Here is a 21,406-nt window from a genome sequence, read left to right as displayed (position 1 = left end):
GACAGCTGAAAGATCAGGGCGTGACAGTACCCCACCCTCTAGGGACGCCACCTGGCGTCCTACCTGGGCACATCCCTGTTTGAGCTGGGTGCCGGCGTTGTAACTCAGAGATGAGGCCTGGGTCCAGGATGTCCCTAGCGGAGACCCAGCACCTCTCCTCCGGGCCATAACCCTCCCAGTCAACTAGGTACTGGAAACCCCTGCCCCGAGGTCGAACCTTCAGGAGGCGTCTCACCATGTACACCGGTTGGCCATCGATGAGACGGGAGAGAGGGGTGGGCCTGGAAAAACGAGACAAAGGGCTGTGAGAGTTTTAATTCTAGAGTTTTAATTCTAGAAAAGGTAGGAAGCATACGGAGAGTATGGGGCAACAGAGGACGAACAGCAGAGGGGCTAATGATCTTGGAACGGGGGGGAGGTCTCGGCTCCAGGGGTGTAGCCGCGGGGCTATAGTGGTGTGCCAGTGCATCTGGCTTGACCTTCTTGGATAATGGTCGCTGCTGCGGAAGCGAAGTGGACCGGGCCTTACTGAACCCCTCCCAGAGGTCCTGGTACTCCGCTGGGCTGGTGGAGAGGTCCGGGGCAATTTCCAAGCCCCCAGGAAGACGTCCCGGGGCAGGCAGAGCTGACTTCTGGCAATGAGTGTACCAAAACGGGCTCCAGCCCACGATGGCACCAGTAGACCAGTCAAGCGAGGGATTGTGTCGCTGGAGCCAAGAGAATCCCAAGACTCAATTAGCAGGAACTGGATCATCTCACTGTGGTTCCCTGACACTTGTAGGTTGATGGGGGTGGTATGGTGGGTGACCCGCTCTATAGAGCGCCCATCCAGCGCTCTAACATCCATGGGAATGGAGAGAGATTGAGTGGGGATGCCCAGTTCGGACGCCAGGGTAATGTCCATAAGACTCATATCGGCCCCCGAGTCGATGAGTATCTGGGGAGACTTAGACTGGTCGCCCCACAACAGGGTTGCGAGTAAGGGGAGAAGCAAAATTGTCCTTAGGACCCACCAGAGTACTCATTCCTACAAATGAGCTAGGTCTCTTGAAGAGACAGGTAGACACATAATGACCGGCAGTACTGCAATACAGACAACTCTGGGGGTTAAGTCCGCGTACGCGTTCGGCGGTAGACAACCTAACCCTGCCGAGCTGCATCGGCTTGGGAAGAAGTTAATCGGCAGTCTTCGGAGGCTCTTTGAGGAACTCGGGTAAGCTCGGATCCTCTCGGGGACGTAGGTGCCAGGGACTTCTGGAGTGCATCAGATGCAAGGTGGGATCATTGAGTGACCGCAATCAGACCTCTTCTCCCTCCTGCCTTTCCCGTAGCCGTCCATTGATCCGGATGGTTAAGGCAATGAGTGAGTCGAGATCAGTTGGTAGTTCGCGGGCTGCAAGCTCATCCTTTACTTCCTGCGATAATCCGTGCAGGAACGTGTTGAACAGCGCTTCCGGGTTCCAGGCACCCTCCGCTGCTAGCGTGCGGAAATCTACCGCATAGTCTGCCACACTGAGGGAGTTTTGCTGAAGCTGGAGTAACTTCCGGGCAGCCTCCCTCTCGGGCACCGGAGCCTCAAACTTTTTACACCTCTGCCACAAAACCCTCCAGACTGAAGCATACTGCCGACTGTTGTTCCCAAACGGCCGTAGCCCAGGCGAGGGCCCTCCCGGACATCAGTGTGATGAGGTACGCTATCTTATAATGCCCCGCGGGGGAGGAAGGGTGAAGTTCCATAACGAGGGAACACTGAGCAAGAAACGCCCGATAGGTGCCCGACTCTCCATCGAAGCGCTCCGGGGGAGGTAAGCGGGTTTCCTTGGGAAACCGGAGTGACGGTGCTGCTACCAGCCGGGTTACTGAAGGGCTGGTAGATTACGGTCGTGGTAGACTGTCTAGTAGACAACCCATGGAATTGCTCCCGCAATTTGTCCAATGCTTGGACACATTGATGTTCGGGCCCAGCCTGAAACCCTTTTATCAGACCGCGAAGCAACTCCTCATGCCTACCAATGGTGGCTCCTTTGGAGGAGATGGCGTAGCAGAGCTGGTCCAAGTCTGCTGGGTCAGTCATGGCCAGTTCGTATTATCACGTTTCAGGTATGACCCAGGTGCAGACAGGTGGGCTCAGGGTCAGGTCAGGCAGAGGTCGGTATGATCAAATGAGGTGAAATAGTTTGAGAAATGACCTATAAAACGTATCGGTGCTCCTCGGCCATTGGACATAAACATTACAAAACAAGTTGGAAATCGCAAATTCAACAATGAGTGGTTTGGAAGGAATTAGTGGCTAACTGCAAGCATTGCAAAGCAATCACTAGCCTGCTATTCGGTTGAGTGGGTTTGTGGTTCGAAGTCTGGGTTAAGGGTCTCTTTTCCAAGCTTAAAAGGATAAACATTCAACATTGGCCATGCTGTTAATCCAGCATGAACTCTGAAAAAAACTAGCTCTGACTGGGAAAATAAGTTTTGAACGGTCATCAAACTCAGAATTGCAAGTCGGGAACTCGGCCTGTTTCTAGAGCTCAGACCAGAAAATCACTAACATCATCATGATTCGACCTTGTTTTATTCCAAGTTCCCAGTTGTCTTGAAAGCACCAAAAATCCAGAGAATGCCAGACTTTGATGAAAAATTTACCCACGAAGGACCGCCGCGCCACCTTCCTGTTCAAGTGAGCACGGCACAACAAGATGAGCCCAAAAATGTATTGTATGCTGCTGCATAAATTATGTAATATGCCAGGGAGATATGTATACTGCAGCTAAGAAAGTAATACTAAGTGTACAGTACTGTCACGCCCTGGCCTTAGTTATCTTTGTTTTCTGTATTATTTTAGTTAGGTCAGGGTGTGACATGGGGGATGTTTGTGTGTATTTGTCTCGTCTTGGGTGGTTGTATTGTATAGGGGGTTTTGTAGAGTGTATGGGGTTGTGTTCAGTGATGGTGTTTAGGAAAGTCTATGGTTGCTTGGTTTGGTTCTCAATCAGAGACAGCTGTTTATTGTTGTCTCTGATTGGGAGCCATATTTAAGGCAGCCATAGGCATTAGGCTGTTGTGGGTAATTGTCTATGTCTAAACGTTAGTAGCTTGTGTGTGCACTTTCGTTTTGTAGCTTCACGGTCGTTTGTTGTTTTGTTAGTTTGTAAAGTGTTTCGTTTCGTGTTCATCTTCTTCGTAAATAAAAAGAGGATGTATTTATATCACGCTGCGCCTTGGTCCTCTCTTTCACATCAAGACGATCGTGACAAGTACAGTGCCTTCGGAAAGTATTCAGACACCTTTACTTTTTCCACATTTTCTTAAGTTACAGCCTTATTCTAAAATGGATTCAATAAAAAAATGTCCTCAGCAATCTACACACAATATCCCGTAATGACAAAGCGAAAACAGGTTTTTAGACATTTTTGCAAATTTTATTAATTTTACAAAAAAACTGAAATACATTATTTACATAAGTATTCAGACCCTTTGCTACGAGACTCGAAATTGAGCTCAGGTACATGATGTTTCCATTGATCATCCTTGAGATGTTTCTACAACTTGATTCGAGTCCACCTATGGTAAATTCAATTGATTGGACATGATTTGAAAAGACACACACCTGTCTATATAAGATCCCACAGTTGACAATGCATGTCAGAGCAAAAATCAAGCCATTAGGTCGAAGGAATTGTCCGTAGAACTCAGAGACAGGATTGTGTTGAGGCACAGATCTGGGGAAGGGTACCAAAAAAATTCTGCAGCATTGAAGGACCCCAAGAACACAGTGGCCTCCATCATTCTTAAACGGAAGAAGCTTAGAACCACCAAGACTCTTTCTAGATCTGGCCGCCTGGCCAACCTGAGCAATCGGGGGAGAAGGGCCTTGGTCAGGGAAGAGACCAAGAACCCGATAATCACTCTGACAGAGCTCCAGAGTTCCTCTATGGATATTAGAAACCTTCCAGAAGCAAAACGATCTCTGCAGGACTCCACCAATCAGGCCTTTATGGTAGAGTGGCCAGACGGAAGCCACTCCTTAGTAAAAAGCACATGACAGGCCGCTTGGAGTTTCCCAAAAGTCACCCAAAGACTCTCAGACCATGAGAAACAAGATTGTCTGGTCTGATGAAACCAAGATTCAAATCTTTGGCCTGAATGCCAAGCTTCACATCTGGATGAAACCTGGCACCATCCCTACGGTGAAGCCTGGTGGTGGCAGCATCATGCTGTGGGGATGTTTTTCAGCAGCAGAGACTGGGAGACTAGCAAGGATCAAGGGAAAGATGAACAGAGCAATGTACAGAGAGATCCTTGATGAAAACCTGCTCCAGAGCCGTCATGACCTCAGACTGAGACAAAGGTTCACCTTCCAACAAAACAACGACCCTAAGCACACAGCCAAGACAACGCAGGAGTGGCTTCGGGACAAGTCTCTGAATGTCCCTGAGTGTCCCAGCCAGAGCCCGAACTTGAACCCCATCGAACATCTCCGGATAGACCTGAAAATAGCTGTGCAGAAACGCTCCCCATCCAACCTGACAAAACTTGAAAGGATCTGCAGAGAAGAATGGGAGAAACTCCCCAAATACAGGTGTTGTTTTTTACATTTGTTTTATTTATTTATTTATTTAACTAGGCAAGTCAGTTAAGAACAAATTCTTATTTACAATGACGGCCTACACCTGCCAAACCCGGACAACGCTGGGCCAATTGTGTGCCGCCCTATGGGATATGTTTTAATATGTTTTATAATCAGGCTGTAACATAACAAAATGCGGAAAAAGTAAAGGGGTCTGAGTATTTTCCAATGTTTCCAATGTTGTGTAGTATGATGTTAGTGGCCCATGTACCTCATCATAACAATTTGGTCCCTTTTTCACCTCTTAATTTCACCTGTTCTGACTTGGTGGTGCACATGTAGTCTATAGCCTGTTTTAGAGAAATGTAATCATCAAATATTGTCGGAGTTTCATTGCCTGCTTATATGCCCCCTTTATTTATCATACGGTTCTGACTTGGTGTACAGTGAGAATACTGTAAGAACAGCCCATGTTCTGAATTCTGTTGCTGTACATTTCAAATGTGCTGAACAAATAGTTGTATTGACTATGTCCGTCCTAGCTCGCTCATTAAAGGCTTAATCTAAATTACGGATTGCCTCTTGTCCGCTTGTTCCCTTATGCCATAGTTTGTACATTTCAATTGTCAGTAGAAACCACATTTGTTTAAAGAATTTAGACATATCATCTGTGTTTTTTTTAAAGGCAGAAAATTAGGCTGAATGAACTGTTTTGCTGCCAGAGAAGGCTCCACTGATAGCCAGATGTAGCAGTGGTAAGGTGTTGGGACTGCTGTTGGGATTCTGCTGTTGGGACAGCTTTATGTAGGCCTTAACAGTTTGTGGGCACCGTTTTTCACCGTTATAGTGAAATTAATGTACTGTTTAGTGTTGTGTAGTGGCTTTGCTGGCATGCATCTAAAAAAATGTTTTAGTTTGCCCCACCAAGATTTGCTTGATAAAATCGCCACTGGATACAGAAACTGGATGAGTATCACATTACATTTTTCAGTCATTCATTTACATGTCATGTGTTTATTTGAGTGCCACGTTTAAAAATAAGTAGTATATACTATTTGTCTGGGTAACAAGACCTGAGTAATTCAGCATCACAAGATATCTGTTGTACAACAAAAAGTGGCATCTGTAGTTAATAGATTGTCAATGAATTGTTCCGTTATTTGCTGTTTTGCACTGCTCACTCTAAATTCAACTACATACAGTACCAGTCAAAAATGTGGACACACCTACTCATTCAAGGGTTTTTCTTTATTTTTACTATTTTTTTACATTGTAGAATAATAGTGAAGACATCAAAACTATGAGATAACACATATGAAATCATGTAGTAACCAAAAAAGTGTTAAACAAATCAAAATATATTTCATATTTGAGATTCTTCAAAATAGCCACTCTTTTGCTTTGATGACAGCTTTGCACACTCTTGGCATTCTCTCATTCTCTCTGCTTCCTTTTATCTCTACTCTGGTCTACACTTCTTTTCCATCTTTACAGCTGCGTTCTACAGTTCTCTGCTGCACTCCAGTGTTTCATTAGAGAATGCACTCCTCTCCCTCTCCTGGTAGCGTCTCTCGAAGTAGGCCATGTGTTCCTCCTCTCTGGTCCTCACGGCAGAGAGAGCTCTGTCTACACATCAGAGGGAAACATGCACCATTAAATGAACGGAATACATCTATAATGAGACTAATTTAATCTCTGTTTAAGATCTCTTTTGGGTATATATGATCTATAACAGGATTTCCCAACCCTCTCCTCGGGCCCCCTCGGACATAAAAAAAAAAGTTTTACCCCTAAACTGGCATACCTGATTCAATTAGTCAACTAATCATCAAGCCTTTGACTAATTGAATGAGGTGTGCCAGTTTAGGCGTAAAACAAAAATTTGAAATGTCTGGGGGATGCCCGAGGAGAGGGTTGGGAAACACTGATCTATAGATTTCAGAGTCTGGCTTGGCCATCCTTCCAGATCTCGTACATAAGAAGTCTGTGCTTCTGAGGCTCGACATTTCAAAGGAAACAGTCGTAATGATGTCCCCCAAAGTCTCCTATAGCTAGGTTGGGTTCTGACCTGTACTGTAGGTCCACAGGCTTTCTCATACACATGCTCCTGGAAGGCTCCGGGATGTTGAGACAACAGGACAGAAAGAAGTGGGGCACACACGCATACAGACACACACGCACACAGACACACACTCACACAGACGCACACACACACATAGTTAGTCAAAAGTAACAATTAGACATCTCATATACTGTATCTAAGGCTGAGATTAGACTCCTAGATAGACTGAGATGTCTATGCTGTAATTCATTGTGCGCCTGTCTCTTGTCAGTGAGTCTGTGATGCTGCCTGGAGGTCTCACCTGCCCCGCTGTCATCCAGTGTAACTGTCAGCCAGGGAGCTGAACCCCATTATACCCCCATGGCTGCGTATACAAACTCATTGCCGACCCGGGCCTCCCGTTCCACCCTAGTCTTCACCAGTGTCTGGTGGGCGGAGCTAAGATGGCCACACCCACAGGTGTAGGGGCTCCGGAACCCAGAGCAGGAAGTGCCTGAGGACAGGAGAGGAGAGGACAAAGAGATGAGAGGTAGGTCTATGTAGCCTCACCGTGATCCTATACAACACCCAGCAACTACTTTTAACACAGCAAATTGGAAGGCTGGGTGAATAGAAGGAGTATTATAACAATGCCTCAGTGCCTCAGCGTGAGACAACAGACTCGCATTTCCCACACATTTGTTCTGTGGTCTCACTGTGCAACTTGCAGCTGCAGCGTACATGCTGTGACCTGTTCAGGTGAGGGTACTGGTAGGCGGAGCACTGTCACCCTCAAACCCAGCATGGTAGCGCTATCGGTCTTTCCAAAAGGAACCTCCTCAAAGTCTGTCTGATGCGGTTTGTACCTGGAGGGGTTCAACCCAAGTGCAGCGATTAAGAGGGATAGCTGGAGTGATGCTTGAACCACTGACCATGCAATTCCTGAGCAACCATACTTCCTCCTCAGCCATAAAGATTCAGACCTCTTTGTAGAGACCATAGCGCTATTACATTTCCTAGGCTGCACAATTCTTAATGAACTAATCACAGTGTTGTATTAGAGATGGATGATGTTGTTAAAGTGTACCTGTGTGTGCAGAAGCAAGGTGTCTCTGGGCCGATGAGTTTACAGTCTATTCTCCCTGGCTTTTTGAAGCTCACATACAGCCTGCTGTGAAGTTGCTGGGGAAACACTGTTCCTCTGTTCCTCTGGGGGAGAATATAGTCTGCCGCCATCATCTTCACCCACAATCCTAAAACACAACAACAGCTGCCACAGCACTGGGGTGTGATTACTAGTTCTGATCATTGAGTACCCAGATTCTGCAAAGTATGCCTTTCCTCCTCAAATAAAATGCTGATACAAAAGGAGTATCCAATATATCCAATAGGTAGCCTAGTGGTTAGAGCGTTGGACTGGTAACCGAAAGGCTGCAAGATTGAATACCCGAGCTGACAAGATAAAAATCTGTCGTTCTGCCCCTGAACAAGGCAGTTATTAACCCACTGTTCCTAGGCCGTCATTGAAAATAAGAATTTGTTCTTAACTGACTTGCCTAGTTAAATAAAGGTAAAAGTAAAAATATGGTAGACTATTGGACATTCACACCACAGGAGGCTGCTGAGGGGAGAGTGGCTCATGCGAATGGCCATTTATGAGCCGTTCTTCCCTCAGCAGCCTCCTCTGGTGTGAATGTCTAATAGTCCACCATATAGGATAGTACTTTGGCATCAGTATTCTATTCCACTGATTCAGCTCCAGTCATTACCATGGGCCCGTTCTCCCCAATTAATGTGACACCAACCTCCTGTGATTCACTCTCCAAAGCTCATGATCTCAACTTCATAATTATTCACCTATGTAGTCCAATTAGATTGATCTGCTGATAAAGGGAAGGAAACAAGGAATGGAGGGAGGAAGGCTGTAAAATACACTGACTCCAAACAAAATGGACTTGGTGAAATTTTACATACAAGGGATGTAAGTTGTCTAAGTTGTCTGAACTGAAGGCAAACATAACAAAGCAAATAGGTTTACAAAGTCAGCGAGGTGACTCAGAGGGAAATTCCAGCAGTAATCCAGGATGAATATAATCCTAGAATAAATTGTATTTGTCAAAACATTCTGTACTCCAGATAGTCCTCCACTGCCTTCGATGGAGTCTTGTCAAGACATCATCTCCATCACTCAAGTTTTTAGATACTGTTTTAGCTAAATTTTGTTGTAAGATCCCTCTGCTCCTCGATTGAAGTCCTGTGCGCACATACGGTTCAGCACATGGCGTCCACGTTGCTAAGCAATGGGAACGGTCTCTACCAACGGTCTCTGCACCTTCCCCCTATTTCCTTTCTCCCGCCATTGATTTAGGATTGTAGGCGCAGGTACCTTATCTACCAGTCGGTCAAATAAGCCATCTAATCATTCCTTTCCAAAACGCTTACACTGTTTTGAATTTGAACTTGTTTCATGTTTTTTTTCTCAATTTAGCGCTGTGATGATAAGGATGAATGAGCACACTGGACTCATTGACCACACACTTGCATGCATGTTTATGAGCAATACATTTCCCACAAATCCCTACGGCAAACAGTGAATCGTGATGACGCAGAACACAACACGAGGAGAAACCGGCTGAACTCGCGAACGAATAAAAAAGAAATCCTAGACATGCAAACAATTATACAATGCAAGTTTTACTTCCGAACTGGCTATTTGTTTCAGTTACATTGCTTGTGAAGATTATTGAATTGTTAGAACCCGTGCTAGCAGACGCATAATCTTGATAGTGGCATTTCGGTATCGGCTCTGTGCACTCATCTGTTCTCGGTTTTGGAATGGGATTGCAGACTGACGTTTTGAACAGCACAGTGACTCAAACGAACAAATCCAGGTAATATAATATTAATTTGTTTTATAAGGGTTTGATAAAAGGCAATTAAATTCTGTTTGAGGTGTGAAACAACTTTGTGGATGTCTGATTTGACACTGGGGCAGCTATGCTGTTCGATTAACTATGTCAAGACTAGCTAGCGCGAGCCATATTTACGTCATGCACGCTATCAAAAAGCTAGGCTAGCAGCTAACTAACTCAGTCTGAGCACTGGAAGCTAGTTATCTTTAGCTAGATATCAAGAACACTGCTTGTCTAACGGTTAAGCTAACAATATAGCTATCTCTACTAATATCAAGCTGAAATGTATGCCTTTGTCAAACGGTTATGAAGTATGAGTTATTAGTTAACATGCAAGTTAGGTAGCTATGTCTTTGGGCTCAAAGTTGAGTCTTGAGGCGCCAAGTCAAGTTATTTTATATCAAGTCAGTCATCAAATTTGTGACTCGAGTCCACACCTCTGGGAAATACTAATATTAATGGATGATGGCAGTGGGAAACCAACTAATAGATTGCAGTCTCCTTGTCCATAAACTGCCTTCAAGGTAAGGACACATATTTTGTGAACTCTCTCTTTAAATTAGGTCTGGAAGAAAATCCTGCTTGCTCTCCAGGGGGGGTTGGCCAACTGATATTTGTTTCTAGTGCTGGATGTTTGAAAATGTTCTTGTTATCACAATTAATTTGTCAAAATCACCTATCCTTAAAGAAAAATCGAATGAATATCAATATTCAGGTGGTTTATGCCTACTAGTTGAAGATCCCTGCCATCATCTGACTACATAGACCAAGTATGATGTGTTTATGAGTTGAGTCCACCTACCATCTCTACCTAGCATGTGCACACTATTAAAATGTAAAATTATATTTGAGGCCCGTGGCATTTAATATCCAATGCTTATTTGTAGGACTTATTCAAAACTGCCTGTGAATGGCTGCAAAACTACATAGCCTCATATAATTCATTTTCAAAGACAAGTTGGCATATCAGATTTCAGTGATATGATTACACTGGCTAAATTGGGAAGAAGTGGGATAATAAAATACTGTAAGTGTAGGTAATAACAGTGTTATTGCTGACAAGAACACTAATTGTCCATGTTATTGTAGCCCACTGTTAAGAATGAGAATTGTTCCACTGATCAGACTAAATAAAGTAAATTGTTAATAAAAGCTCTTGAAAATGACAAATCTGCCCTTATGCCCTAATCAAAAAATGTTCTAGTTATTGTCCCCCCTCTAGAATCAAACTTACACTTTTGGGTTCACAATATGTTTGATTTTCATAGTTCCAAATCAGGTCACCCTACCAAACTTCCCTGCTAAAACAGACTGTAGGTCTGTCTGCTGCTTTTTCATTGTCACAGTCTAAATGGCAATCACCAAACGAGGGGACTAATGCAATTGTGGACCTAATTTAGTTGACAACATTGTACATAAAACAGCTCTACCGTGCTGTTCTTTTTACAGTTTTATCAACTCAGCGGAGAACGTTCTCTCTCCATTCAGCTCCACTCTAATCTTGAGGGGTGTTTCTTTAAAACGCACATCCAATCCCATTGATCCCTTACATAACAAGACCAATCATATGCTTCATGTTCCACGGTTCATAGTGCTATGGCAAGACAGGACAATGATAGAGGTTCCACTCATGGTGTTAAATTGCATTCGCAGATGCTCCGATTTCAAAAATTATTTGGAGCACAGTTGAAATGTTAACACACTATACAAATGGACACATTAGAAAAATAAAAGCAGTACTTTTCAATGCATGAGAAGAGGGTCAAATGCGTGTCTCACGGACAATGAGTGAGAGTTGGCAGCTCTGATAATTGTTTTTGTCACATGCTTTGTAGACAAACAGTGAAATGCTTACTTACTGTTCCTTTTACAACAATACAGGGTTAAAGACCACAGTAAATTTGTTTTCAGTTTGGATATTGGTTTGATATTTAGAGTTTGCTCATCAATACCTCTTTGGCGGAAGGTCCAAGGATGATTAGGGTGATAAATCTAGAATCGGATGACGGTAGAGAGCAAGGTACAGCCAAAATGTTGTTTTACTTCGTTTTTCAAAGTGACTATGCTTGTTTCAATGGTTGAATATTACACACTGGTGGCTAAGGGACCGTCTTAAAAGTGCAATCAGCCAAACCTGCTGTTTACAGAAACTACATTTTTGTCTCAATTAAATTATCTAGAGATCTTAAACCAACTATGTTTTTACCTTTTTAAGAGAGGTCAAGGAACCCACCACACTTGTCTGTAGATTTGTTGCTCATATCGACAGTGAACTATTGCAAATTAGACCTATTGCAGGAAATAATGTAAAATCTGTGAAATGAAAAAGGGCAATTCTAATGGGTGTACTATGGAGGAGGGACGTCAGTGACCAACTAAGTTATTTTAGATGTATATGTCATTTGGATTGGCAGCTATTGAAAATTAGATCTGTACATGAATTAATAACCACAGCTGTACTAGGGGAAATATTTTTTACATTTAAATCACAGGTGAGGAATTTTGAATAAAATAAAAGCTGTACCTTTGATGAGAGAGGTCGAGGAACCCAATACACTTGTTTGTTCATCTGTAACTCATAGACAGTGAGCTGTTGAAATATTAATGTAAAATTGAGCGAATTGACGAGCGAACTCCGAATATCGAAAGTAAAAACACATTTACTGTGGTGAGTTAAAGATGCACTAAAAATATAAATAGTGACACGGTAAATAACGAATAAAAATAACATGGCTATATATAGGGAGTACAAGCATTGAGTCGATATACAGGAGTACGAACGAGGTAATTGTGACTAGCAGCAGCATATGTGGTTAGGTGAAGTGGACAGCATATCTTATCGCATCCTTCCCCCGCACATGCCCTCTTTTTGTATGAACACTAACATAAGTGGAACAGACTTGCTGTCCGAAGTTGATATTGTGCTTTTGTAAAGAACAATGTAGGATAGCCTATGGGTTTGTTTTAGTTGTGGACAATATTAACAAAAATTCATATCACGATATTTCCGGGCGATAATGATATAATATCCCGCTATACCGTACAATTAAAAAAAAAAAACATTTTATGAGCCCTTCAAATTTTAATGAATGACAAAATATTGCTTTTAACCTGATAGAAACAGAAAGTGGTCATTGCACTTCTTTTTTTTTTCTTTTTTTACTTCTGTGGTAAAACTGCAAACATGAAACATAAACAAAGGTACATGGAGTAAAATGAAATACAAAAATATTTAAAATACTCAGGATGTAAAGAAAACAAAAACTTTTTTCACTTTTTCAGGCCAAATATAAGAAGTGCAGTCTTTTTTTCAGCATAACACTGGTCATTATGAATTCAAGTTGTAAACCTTTTCAAACGAACTTCTTCAACATTAACCAGACAGTCTGTATGTTTCTCAGTTCACCATGTAAAAATTCACTGCAATTCAGTGCCAAGTCAGGAACACCAGTCTATTGACAGTTTCTGGCTTCAAAGTTGCCCTATGGCATGTGAACACATTGCCCCCAGTGCTAAATGCTCTCTGAGGGCCAACTTGTGGCAGGGATTTCTGTCTGACAACTCACTTGTGGGAAGTTGGATGTGTGGACTCGCCACCACTCCAATGGATCAGCCTCACTGTCTGCTGCCATCATCAGAGTGTAGCTGTCCAGCTCTTGCTCAATGACCTGTCTCTGTGTTCTTAAGGCAGATGCACTACTGGTTTTCTTAAAAAAAAGCCCCAAGGCTCTTCTTGGACTTATTTACTGATTGTGGAGCAGTGGCAGCTTCTTTCTCACTCTTGTCCTCTTCAAGAAAGAAGTCTCCCATGGCTGTGTTCCCTACCAGGAGGTCTTCTGTCTCGGAGGCAGCTCTCTCCTTCACCAGCTTCTCAGTGGTCATGTAGGTGGTCTTGAACCTTGGGTCTAGAAAGGTAGCCATGGTGAGCAGCTCTACTGTTTCAGGGTCGGTGTATTTGTCATTCAGGTAATTGAGGATTCTCAATTGCTGTGCGGTTCTAGAAACATGAATCCCTGTACTTTCATATCACATTAAAATAATGTCACAAATGCAAAATACAAACTGTTTTAAAACAGTTGCTGCCAACGGTAATTTTCAGTGACAACATGTTTGTGGCGTCTGTCTTCCGTTTACACACAGATGTTCGGAGGCGCAAATTTCTAATTAGCACAGGTATATCAATCTGTCATCCGTCTGTTTTCCGTAAACAAGCGCAGTAACATGGAAATATGGCAGTGTGGGAAGCCTAACCATATAAAGGTATTTATCTATTAAACCTTTTGTTTTATGAAAATTATATATTGCAGATATGAAAGGTACGGTCCTTATGTTTCCAAATCCGTTTCGCAAGCGATGCGTATTCATGTTCAGACAGAGCGCCGCGGCGCTTAACAAAACTCGCCCCTACGGAAGGTACCGTTGTCCGGTGACTCTTATGTGTAATGGAACTAAGAGTCATGATCAGAGGCTAAGCCGTTCCTAGCTAGCAGATTGTAACGGGCTGATGAGATGCTCCGTTGGATAGGTACTGTTTGGCTTAGCACAGAGAATTTTCGTCCATCCTTAACTTGCCAATACGATCTTCGTTCTCGATTCGGCCAAACGTGTATCTTCTAAAATGTCCGTGTCCAGTTGCATGTGGTTCGTGTGAATTTAGAAAATGCTCTGTTATTAAAATAAATGTTTTGCTCCATGAAGTAATCCAAACGTTTATACCACCGCAATTACAAACCTTCTGTTTTTGATTTAGACCGGTGGATCACCCCAAAGTGTCACATGTCATGATACACTCACCTGTCTTGATCAATGAGAGGAAGATTCCAAATAGACAAGATGTTGGCGACACATTTTTGGATTACTTCATGAGGCAAAACGTTTATTTATTTTAGTAATGGAGCATTTTTTAAAATTCAAATCACTGGACATTGACAGAAGATAACAACAACATGATTGGCCGAATCAAGAACAAAGATAATTTTGCCAAGTTTGGTTGAAAATTCTTTGTGCTAAGCCAAACAGTGCATATCCTTTAATGGCTAATGGAGCATCACATTCGCTTGTTACAATCTGCTAGTTAGGCCGTTCCTGTTCCTATGGCCACTCTGTGAGGCCTCTGAAAGGGCTTATCAGTAGCTTGTCATTACCCCCTCCCCCCAAGTTTGTTTTGCCTGCTCTACTGTCCGTATCAGTGTGGCCGGAACCATAGAGGTCACAGGAAGGGCATGTGTGTGCGACAGTACACTGAACCTGATCTTCTCTTGTTGTTCTTTTCATAATTTATTCCCCTCTGTTCAGTGTCCCTCGTCCCTTATCTACTCCCTCAATAGGATGTGCCACTCCCACACTCATGAGACAGCAGAGAAATAATTAAAGCAATGACAGAACTGCTGTGAAAAGTGAAATATGATTATTTATTTCAGTTTTACCTGCATTTATTATTCAGTCTTGATTTAGAAAATGAAAGTAACCTATATATATCAATGTCTGTATTAGAAAATAGGCCTACTGGGCTTCCCGAGTGGTGCAGCGGTCGAAGGCACTGCATGGCAGTGTTGCGACATCACTACAGACTGGGATTCGATCCCAGGCTGTGTCATTACATACCATGACTGGGAGTGCTATAGTGCGGCACACATTTGGCACAGTGTTGTCCAGGTTTGGGGAGAGTTTGGCCAGGGTGGCTTTACTTGGCTCATCACGCTTTAGCGACTCCTTGTGGCAGACCAGGCGCCTGCAGGCTGACCTCTGTCGTCAGTTGAACTGGGTTTCCTCCGACACATTGGTGCGCCTGACGTCCGGGTTAAGTGAGCGGGTGTTAAGAAGCGCGGTTTGACGGGTCATGTTTCGGAGGACACATGACTAGGGCTGTGGCGGTCACAAATTTTTGTCAGTCGGTGATTGTCAAGCAAATAACTGTCGGTCTCATGGTAATTGACCGTTAATTAACAAACACATTTAGCATCTCCTGGTTTCCTCACATCTACATTTTAAAAAGTCTAATAAATCCATGTAATATGGCCTACACCTTCACAATAAATACATCATTTATTTTAGTCAGATCTAAAGAAGCATGATATGAAGAAAAAGTTGTCTATTTCAGAAGAACAGAATAGCATACTCTGAGTTATCCTTATGTTAGGCCCAGGTTTGGCTATGCCATATGGCCGTGGGCTACACTAGTTAATTTAGCAGACAAGACTTGCTGAGAATTCAGTGGCATTATTTTATATTATAGTATGAAGAATATAAAATAGAAAGGATCTTTTCTCCAAACGATTTAATGGAGTGCGCACATGCGGCTATTCTGTTTTGAGAGGTTAACAAAGAAATAATTATTCCTATATGTTTAATTTAGAGTTATTAATGTAACTTTAGTTATTCTACAAATGTTGGGCTATATGTTTAGATGTTTAATACATTGGAAGGCTACATGATGCGATGATTTGAAAAAAGCACTTAATGCACTATAACAAATCCATGCCTTTTGTGGCCAGTGGCCGTTTTGCACTTCTTCCTGAGTGCTGCGCTCTCCATCATGTGATCGGGTCTTTCTCACAGGCGATAAGTGAAGACGTACACATTGGGGACGCAGCCGCGCGGGTCCTTATCCAATTCCGAGGTGCATATTGAAGAACAGCAAGAACACTAGCCTATGTCAATCTACTATCCCCCATAGTACAAAGGTCAGCCTATTCTGTGCGAGAAATAAATATTCCAAACATAGTCTGGGACAGTTGTGGGATGCGATAGATCCCAAATTAATAGAACCACTAGCATCAAAAAACTGTGAATAACACTTGTATCTTTTATCAAATTTTATGAGTATTTCTGGAAATTGATGTGGCTCTGTGCAAATTCACGGGATGTTTTGGAGGCAAAGCCAAATGTAAACGGAGGTTTTTGGATATAAATATGAACTTGATCAAACAAAACATACATGTATTGTGTAACATGTTGTCCCGGGAGTGTCATCTGATGAAGAATATCAAAGGTTAGTGATTCATTTTATCTCTATTTCTGCTTTTTGTGACTCCTCTCTTTGGTTGGAATATGTCTGTATGCTTTCTGTGACTAGTTGCTGACCTAACATAATGATATGTTGTGCTTTCGCCGAAAAGCCTTTTTGAAATCGGACACCGTGGTTGGATTAATGAGAAGTTTATCTTTTAAAATGGTGTCTAATACTTGTATGTTCAGAATCCATAGATCTAGGCCAGGGGTTTATGCAATAGGGAGAAACATTTAGGATGTAGGCTAAATATAATGTATAGAGCGGCTGTCATGAATTCCAAGTCAGCACAACAGAGCATCAGTTAAGTTCTACTACATTCATTTATTTCTAAACAGCCTCATGAGTGGTGCAATACAGATAAAAATGCCATTAACAGAGTTGTTTCTTCCATACTCATGATTACTTACATTTTAGTCATTTAGTAGACGCTCTTATCCAGAGAGACTTACAGGGGCAATTAGGGTTAAGTGCCTTTCTGGACAGATTTTTCACCCACTCGGCTCGGGGATTCAAACAGCTACCTTTTTGTTACTGGCCCAACGCTCTTAACCACTAGGCTACCTCCCTGTCAAAGACGTTTGTTCTACACAGTGCTTTCTTTCTGAAGTACGTTCCACAACATTGATGTGCCCTTCTGAACCCGGCCCAGATTTCTGATTGAGTGTGTCTTGGTGTCATAGATTCTCCACAGATTGAAACATGACACGGATGACTCACCTGTTTCTTTCTCTCTCTTTCAGATTCTCCCTCTCTGAATGACTCAGGCAGCTATGTATGTGTTTGGGCCCCATGGTTGACTGCCAGGTTTGGGCCCCATGGTTGGCTGCTAGGTTTGTATAGTGTTCTACTCCTCCAAACCCAGCCCTATATCTCCCAGTCCTAACCCCTTAGCCCTGTGTCATTATTTTGACTAGCCTGAGCTCCACACACTACTAGCCCCAAACGCTTAACCCTTTGTCTCCAGATCCCTCTCCTTTCTTTCCTAAAACCAGCCATCTCCAGACCCAGTACCAGCCCCAAGCCCCTCTCCCAACCCTGTTCTTCCAGTCCCACCCTCTATCCCCCAGACCCCTACCCCTCTCCCCTGGCCCAGCCCCACATCCAGCCCCAGTACCATGCTGGGGAGGAACATGTCCCAGAAGCTGAGCGTGCTGCTGATCATCATGGGGCTGGTGTGGGGGTTCATGTTTCTGCTCTACACCGGGCAGCAGCCACACCACCAGAGCAGTGGCGAGCTGCATCAACAGATCCTGGAGCTGAGCCGGCGCTATGTCAAGGTGCTCACCGAGGAGAACCAGAACGCACCGGGAGGACCGCAGGGCACCTCCATGGCTGGTTACGGTGAGGGTTGCTTTAGAGCTAGAGAAAAGTCCAGAAGCCACCATTTAGTATTTTGTTGTGGCGCTGGAAATGAGGAAACACTCATCTACTACTTAAACAAAACTACTTACAACATTCTACTTGAACCTAACATTGTTTAATATTTTTATTCTCTCTTTCTCTCACGTACGCGCACACACACACACACACACACACACACACACACACACACACACACACACACACACACAGCTGATCTGAAGAGGACCATAGCGGTGTTGTTGGACGACATCCTGACGCGCCTGGTCAAGCTGGAGGGGAAGATTGAGCTGGTGGCCAACACTTCAGTGACTAACTCCTCCCATCTTGCAGTGGGTGCCCTGGCCTCAGCTCCAGTTGCCTTACACAAAGCCACCAAGCAGGACACGCCAGGCAACCACCGCCTGGAAACCGCTCGCATCCCTCCTCACACACCCAACAGACCTCGGCCAGGGGTATAGTAGGTTGGGTAGCGATTGAGGCCCTGTTCAAGTACTTTACAAGTGCATCCTTTCTTCCTAAGATGGTCACTGATCTAATAAGGTTGGTAGGGTGGTAACTCTCATTTCACTTGTCTATTCATTTACAGATCAGTGATTATCTCAAGGGAGCAAGGAAAGATATAGATATATATATTCCAAATCATTTAAACCTAACCCTGAGAGAGGACTGACTGCCTGTTCATTTCCAATAACTATATGGCTGATTTCAATTTTTTTGCGAAGACATTTTAGCACCTTTTTTAATACTTTTAGTCATGGACTCTCTTAGGCTTGAATTTTAGCTTCCCTTTTTTAATGGTTTCATCATGGATGGGTCTACAAGCTGCGGATGTCTTTGACGATGTCTGTGGGCAACAACATAGCCTCAACAATAGTAGAGGAAATAGACAAACGTATATACTCTGTAGTGTCTTCAAGGAAGCTTGATGATGCTGAATGTGAATGACACTCCCACCCGGATATGACTTAACTCGGACATACTGCCTGCGAATTTGCAATACTGCTTCTAATCCCATCCATATCAGAATGCTGAACTAAAAAATGTTCTCATGGTAGTTTGGGAAATATTTTGCAGTTTGCAGCAGTTCCTGGTGTGTGTGGGAGAAATCAAATAAAACAGTTAAATAATAATAATTTAGCCGTTGTACCGTAGACTTTAAAAGGATAAAGTGATGATCCAAAGAATGTTATTTGCACTCTCCTTGAAAGCTTGATTTTAGAGTATGTGTATAACATGTCGAATGTAACTCAATAAGCGGATAATGACCAAGTGATTGCTATTGCCCAATTCCAACTCCAACTCCCCTCTTTGTCACTACCCAGACTGTTAATCTTTGTCGATTTCCCTTTGCAGATCTGAATGGTTAGGACCAGGTTTTTTTTTGACCTGACCAGTAAAAACTCCTATCCCAATCAATGTACAACATGCTTTTGTCTCAATGTAGCCCTCTGGGGGAGTTGCTTGCCTATTGCTTACACATATCAGTTCCTTTAGTCTGAGATCACATTACACAGTGACTGTTTGGGGAAGCCCTAAAAGATAGTGGGCTAGCCCAATCTTTGTGTTTTTTTACTTATGGGAGTGCCTTTCTATGGCACACGCTTACTTACCCCTTTAATACAAGAACATGGGCTGCAACTAGACTCTCCACTGTTTCAGAAGCGTGCACTTGAACACTCCCTGTCATGGATTTAAAAGCATTGGATTGGTTTAAGCAAAACCCAAGATCAGCATTCAGGAGCAACTTCACACAGCACCCTTGTTTGACAAGACAATGGCAAGTTGGCCAAAGCAGAAACCGACTGGAACCCAGGAGGATACATGAGATCTCAAATTATATTTTTAATAGATGGTTTTGTAGTTTTAACAAAACTGCCATGTGCACAATAGTTTACAATGTTTATTAAATGCATAAATAAAGTTGAACAATGAGCACTTGTCTCTCAAATGCATAGTTACAGTTGTTGGTTAGCTAGCTAGCGAATTTGAGCCATATTAGCATAGATGTGACAGTGAAAACACCTCAAAGCAAGACATGGTATCAAGAACAAGGTAAAACTAGCTGAAACTAGTCACCGTTCCCCACATGGTAGTTAATTGTCATTGTTGCGAGCTATCTGGCCATCAAGAATCGCAATGACACATGGACTTCTGTTTGGAGCGATTTCAGTGCCAGCAAAAATGATTTATAATCAATGTTTTTTTATTTACATTTAGATATTGAATTTGAAGGCAATCTTTTTGAATTTGTAATGGACAAATTGAATAATTCATAAATTTAACTTGTATTTCATGATTTGAAAGTGAATTGAATTAATATTGCATTCATTCAATTGAATTCAAATTCAGTATCAATATGGTAAATATTGCATTCATTGTCTATCAAGTTTACAAACTATAATTTCAAGTTGACCAAAGTTTCATATTCAACTTCTCAGATTCAGTTCCCTCAATTCAGATTCAAAACCAGAGACGACATCCTAGTACTTTGCAAGCAAGGAATGGTAGAAGAAAACAAATATAATCAAACACGCAAAACAATGAGATTATTGTGGACTACAGGAAAAGGAGGGCCGAACAGGCAGGGCTGTAGTGGAGCGGGTCGAGAGTTTCAAGTTCCTTGGTGTCCACATCACCAACAAACTATCATGGTCCAAACACACCAAGGCAGTCGTGAAGAGGGCACAAAAACACATTTTCAGAGGAAGGCCCAAAAAATTGTCAAAGGCTCCAGTCACCCAAGTCATAGACTGTTCTCTCAGCTACCGCACGGCAAGCCGTACCGGAGCACCAAGTCTAGGTCTAAAAGGTTTCTTTACAGCTTCTACCCTCAAGCTACAAGACTGCTGAACAATTAATCAAATGGCCACCCGGACTATTTACATTGAACCCCCTTTGTTTTTATACTGCTGCAACCTGCGTGTACAAATTACCTCGACTAACCTGTACACCCGCACATTGACTCATTATTGTTATGTAATTTTGTGTTACTTATTGTATTTTTTACTTTTGTTTATTTAGTTTATATATTCTTAACTCTATTTCTTGAACTGCATTGTTGGTTAAGGGCTTGTAAGTAAGCATTTCACGGAAATACATCTGTTGTATTTGGCGCATGTGACAAATTTGATTTAACTCTGTTAAACATGTTTTGGGTGTTTTCTGAAGCCAATGTGGCATGTTGAATTACATTTCTTAATATGAATTTGGCTCTGCCGTTTGGGCTATAAGCTATTATGTCCAATTCCTGAAAGTGAATACTCTCTGGAACATGGTCGTGCCTTCTGTTCCTCTCTATGTTGGAAGGGAGTGTGACAAAAATGTAAATTGACCCCATAACAGTATAGTTGAATAGCACTTCTAAGGATAGCTATTCCACTCCCTATTTAATCTTGCTCGTGTGAATGACTGGATGAGATTCCCAACTGGTTGCAACCTTGTTCAGTCAATCCATGTGATAATTTGACCCTTTTTAATTATTTCACGTATTCATTAGACCCTGAGAATCAAATGAG

General features: G+C 42.8%; 1 protein-coding gene and 1 long non-coding RNA gene across 3 annotated transcripts; one reads left to right on the top strand and one right to left on the bottom strand.

Annotated features, from left to right (window-relative positions):
• Positions 1–5,810: 5,810 nt before the first annotated feature.
• On the bottom strand, positions 5,811–8,919 carry LOC129830885 (uncharacterized). Its single transcript, XR_008755647.1, has 3 exons — positions 7,693–8,919; positions 6,633–7,119; positions 5,811–6,190 (listed from the first exon to the last, which is right to left on the bottom strand). It is a non-coding gene; the product is annotated as an uncharacterized LOC129830885 (long non-coding RNA).
• A 275-nt stretch (positions 8,920–9,194) lies between these two features.
• Positions 9,195–19,823, top strand: LOC129830884 (coiled-coil domain-containing protein 126-like). Of its 2 annotated transcripts, none has more exons than XM_055893704.1 (4): positions 9,195–9,496; positions 17,270–17,359; positions 17,522–17,870; positions 18,102–19,823. In XM_055893704.1, exons 3-4 carry the CDS (start codon positions 17,645–17,647, stop codon positions 18,347–18,349), a joined length of 474 nt encoding a protein of 157 aa, XP_055749679.1. In that variant the 5' UTR covers positions 9,195–9,496; positions 17,270–17,359; positions 17,522–17,644; the 3' UTR covers positions 18,350–19,823. The 2 variants fall into 2 exon arrangements, with proteins under 2 accessions (XP_055749679.1, XP_055749678.1); XM_055893703.1 differs by having other exon boundaries at positions 17,494–17,870.
• The last annotated feature ends 1,583 nt before the right edge of the window (positions 19,824–21,406 follow it).

The sequence above is a fragment of the Salvelinus fontinalis genome, chromosome 32 (assembly GCF_029448725.1).
Source record: "Salvelinus fontinalis isolate EN_2023a chromosome 32, ASM2944872v1, whole genome shotgun sequence".
NCBI lineage: Eukaryota > Metazoa > Chordata > Actinopteri > Salmoniformes > Salmonidae > Salvelinus > Salvelinus fontinalis.
This window is presented reverse-complemented; position numbering and strand designations above follow the sequence as displayed.

What these genes read in the sequence shown, in the direction of transcription:
- LOC129830884 (XM_055893704.1), top strand. Translation starts at nt 17,645, where the DNA reads ATGCTGGGGAGGAACATGTCCCAGAAGCTGAGCGTGCTGCTGATCATC. An exon ending in CACCTCCATGGCTGGTTACG is followed by an intron (nt 17,871 to 18,101) that starts GTGAGGGTTGCT and finishes ACACACACACAG; the next exon opens with CTGATCTGAAGAGGACCATA.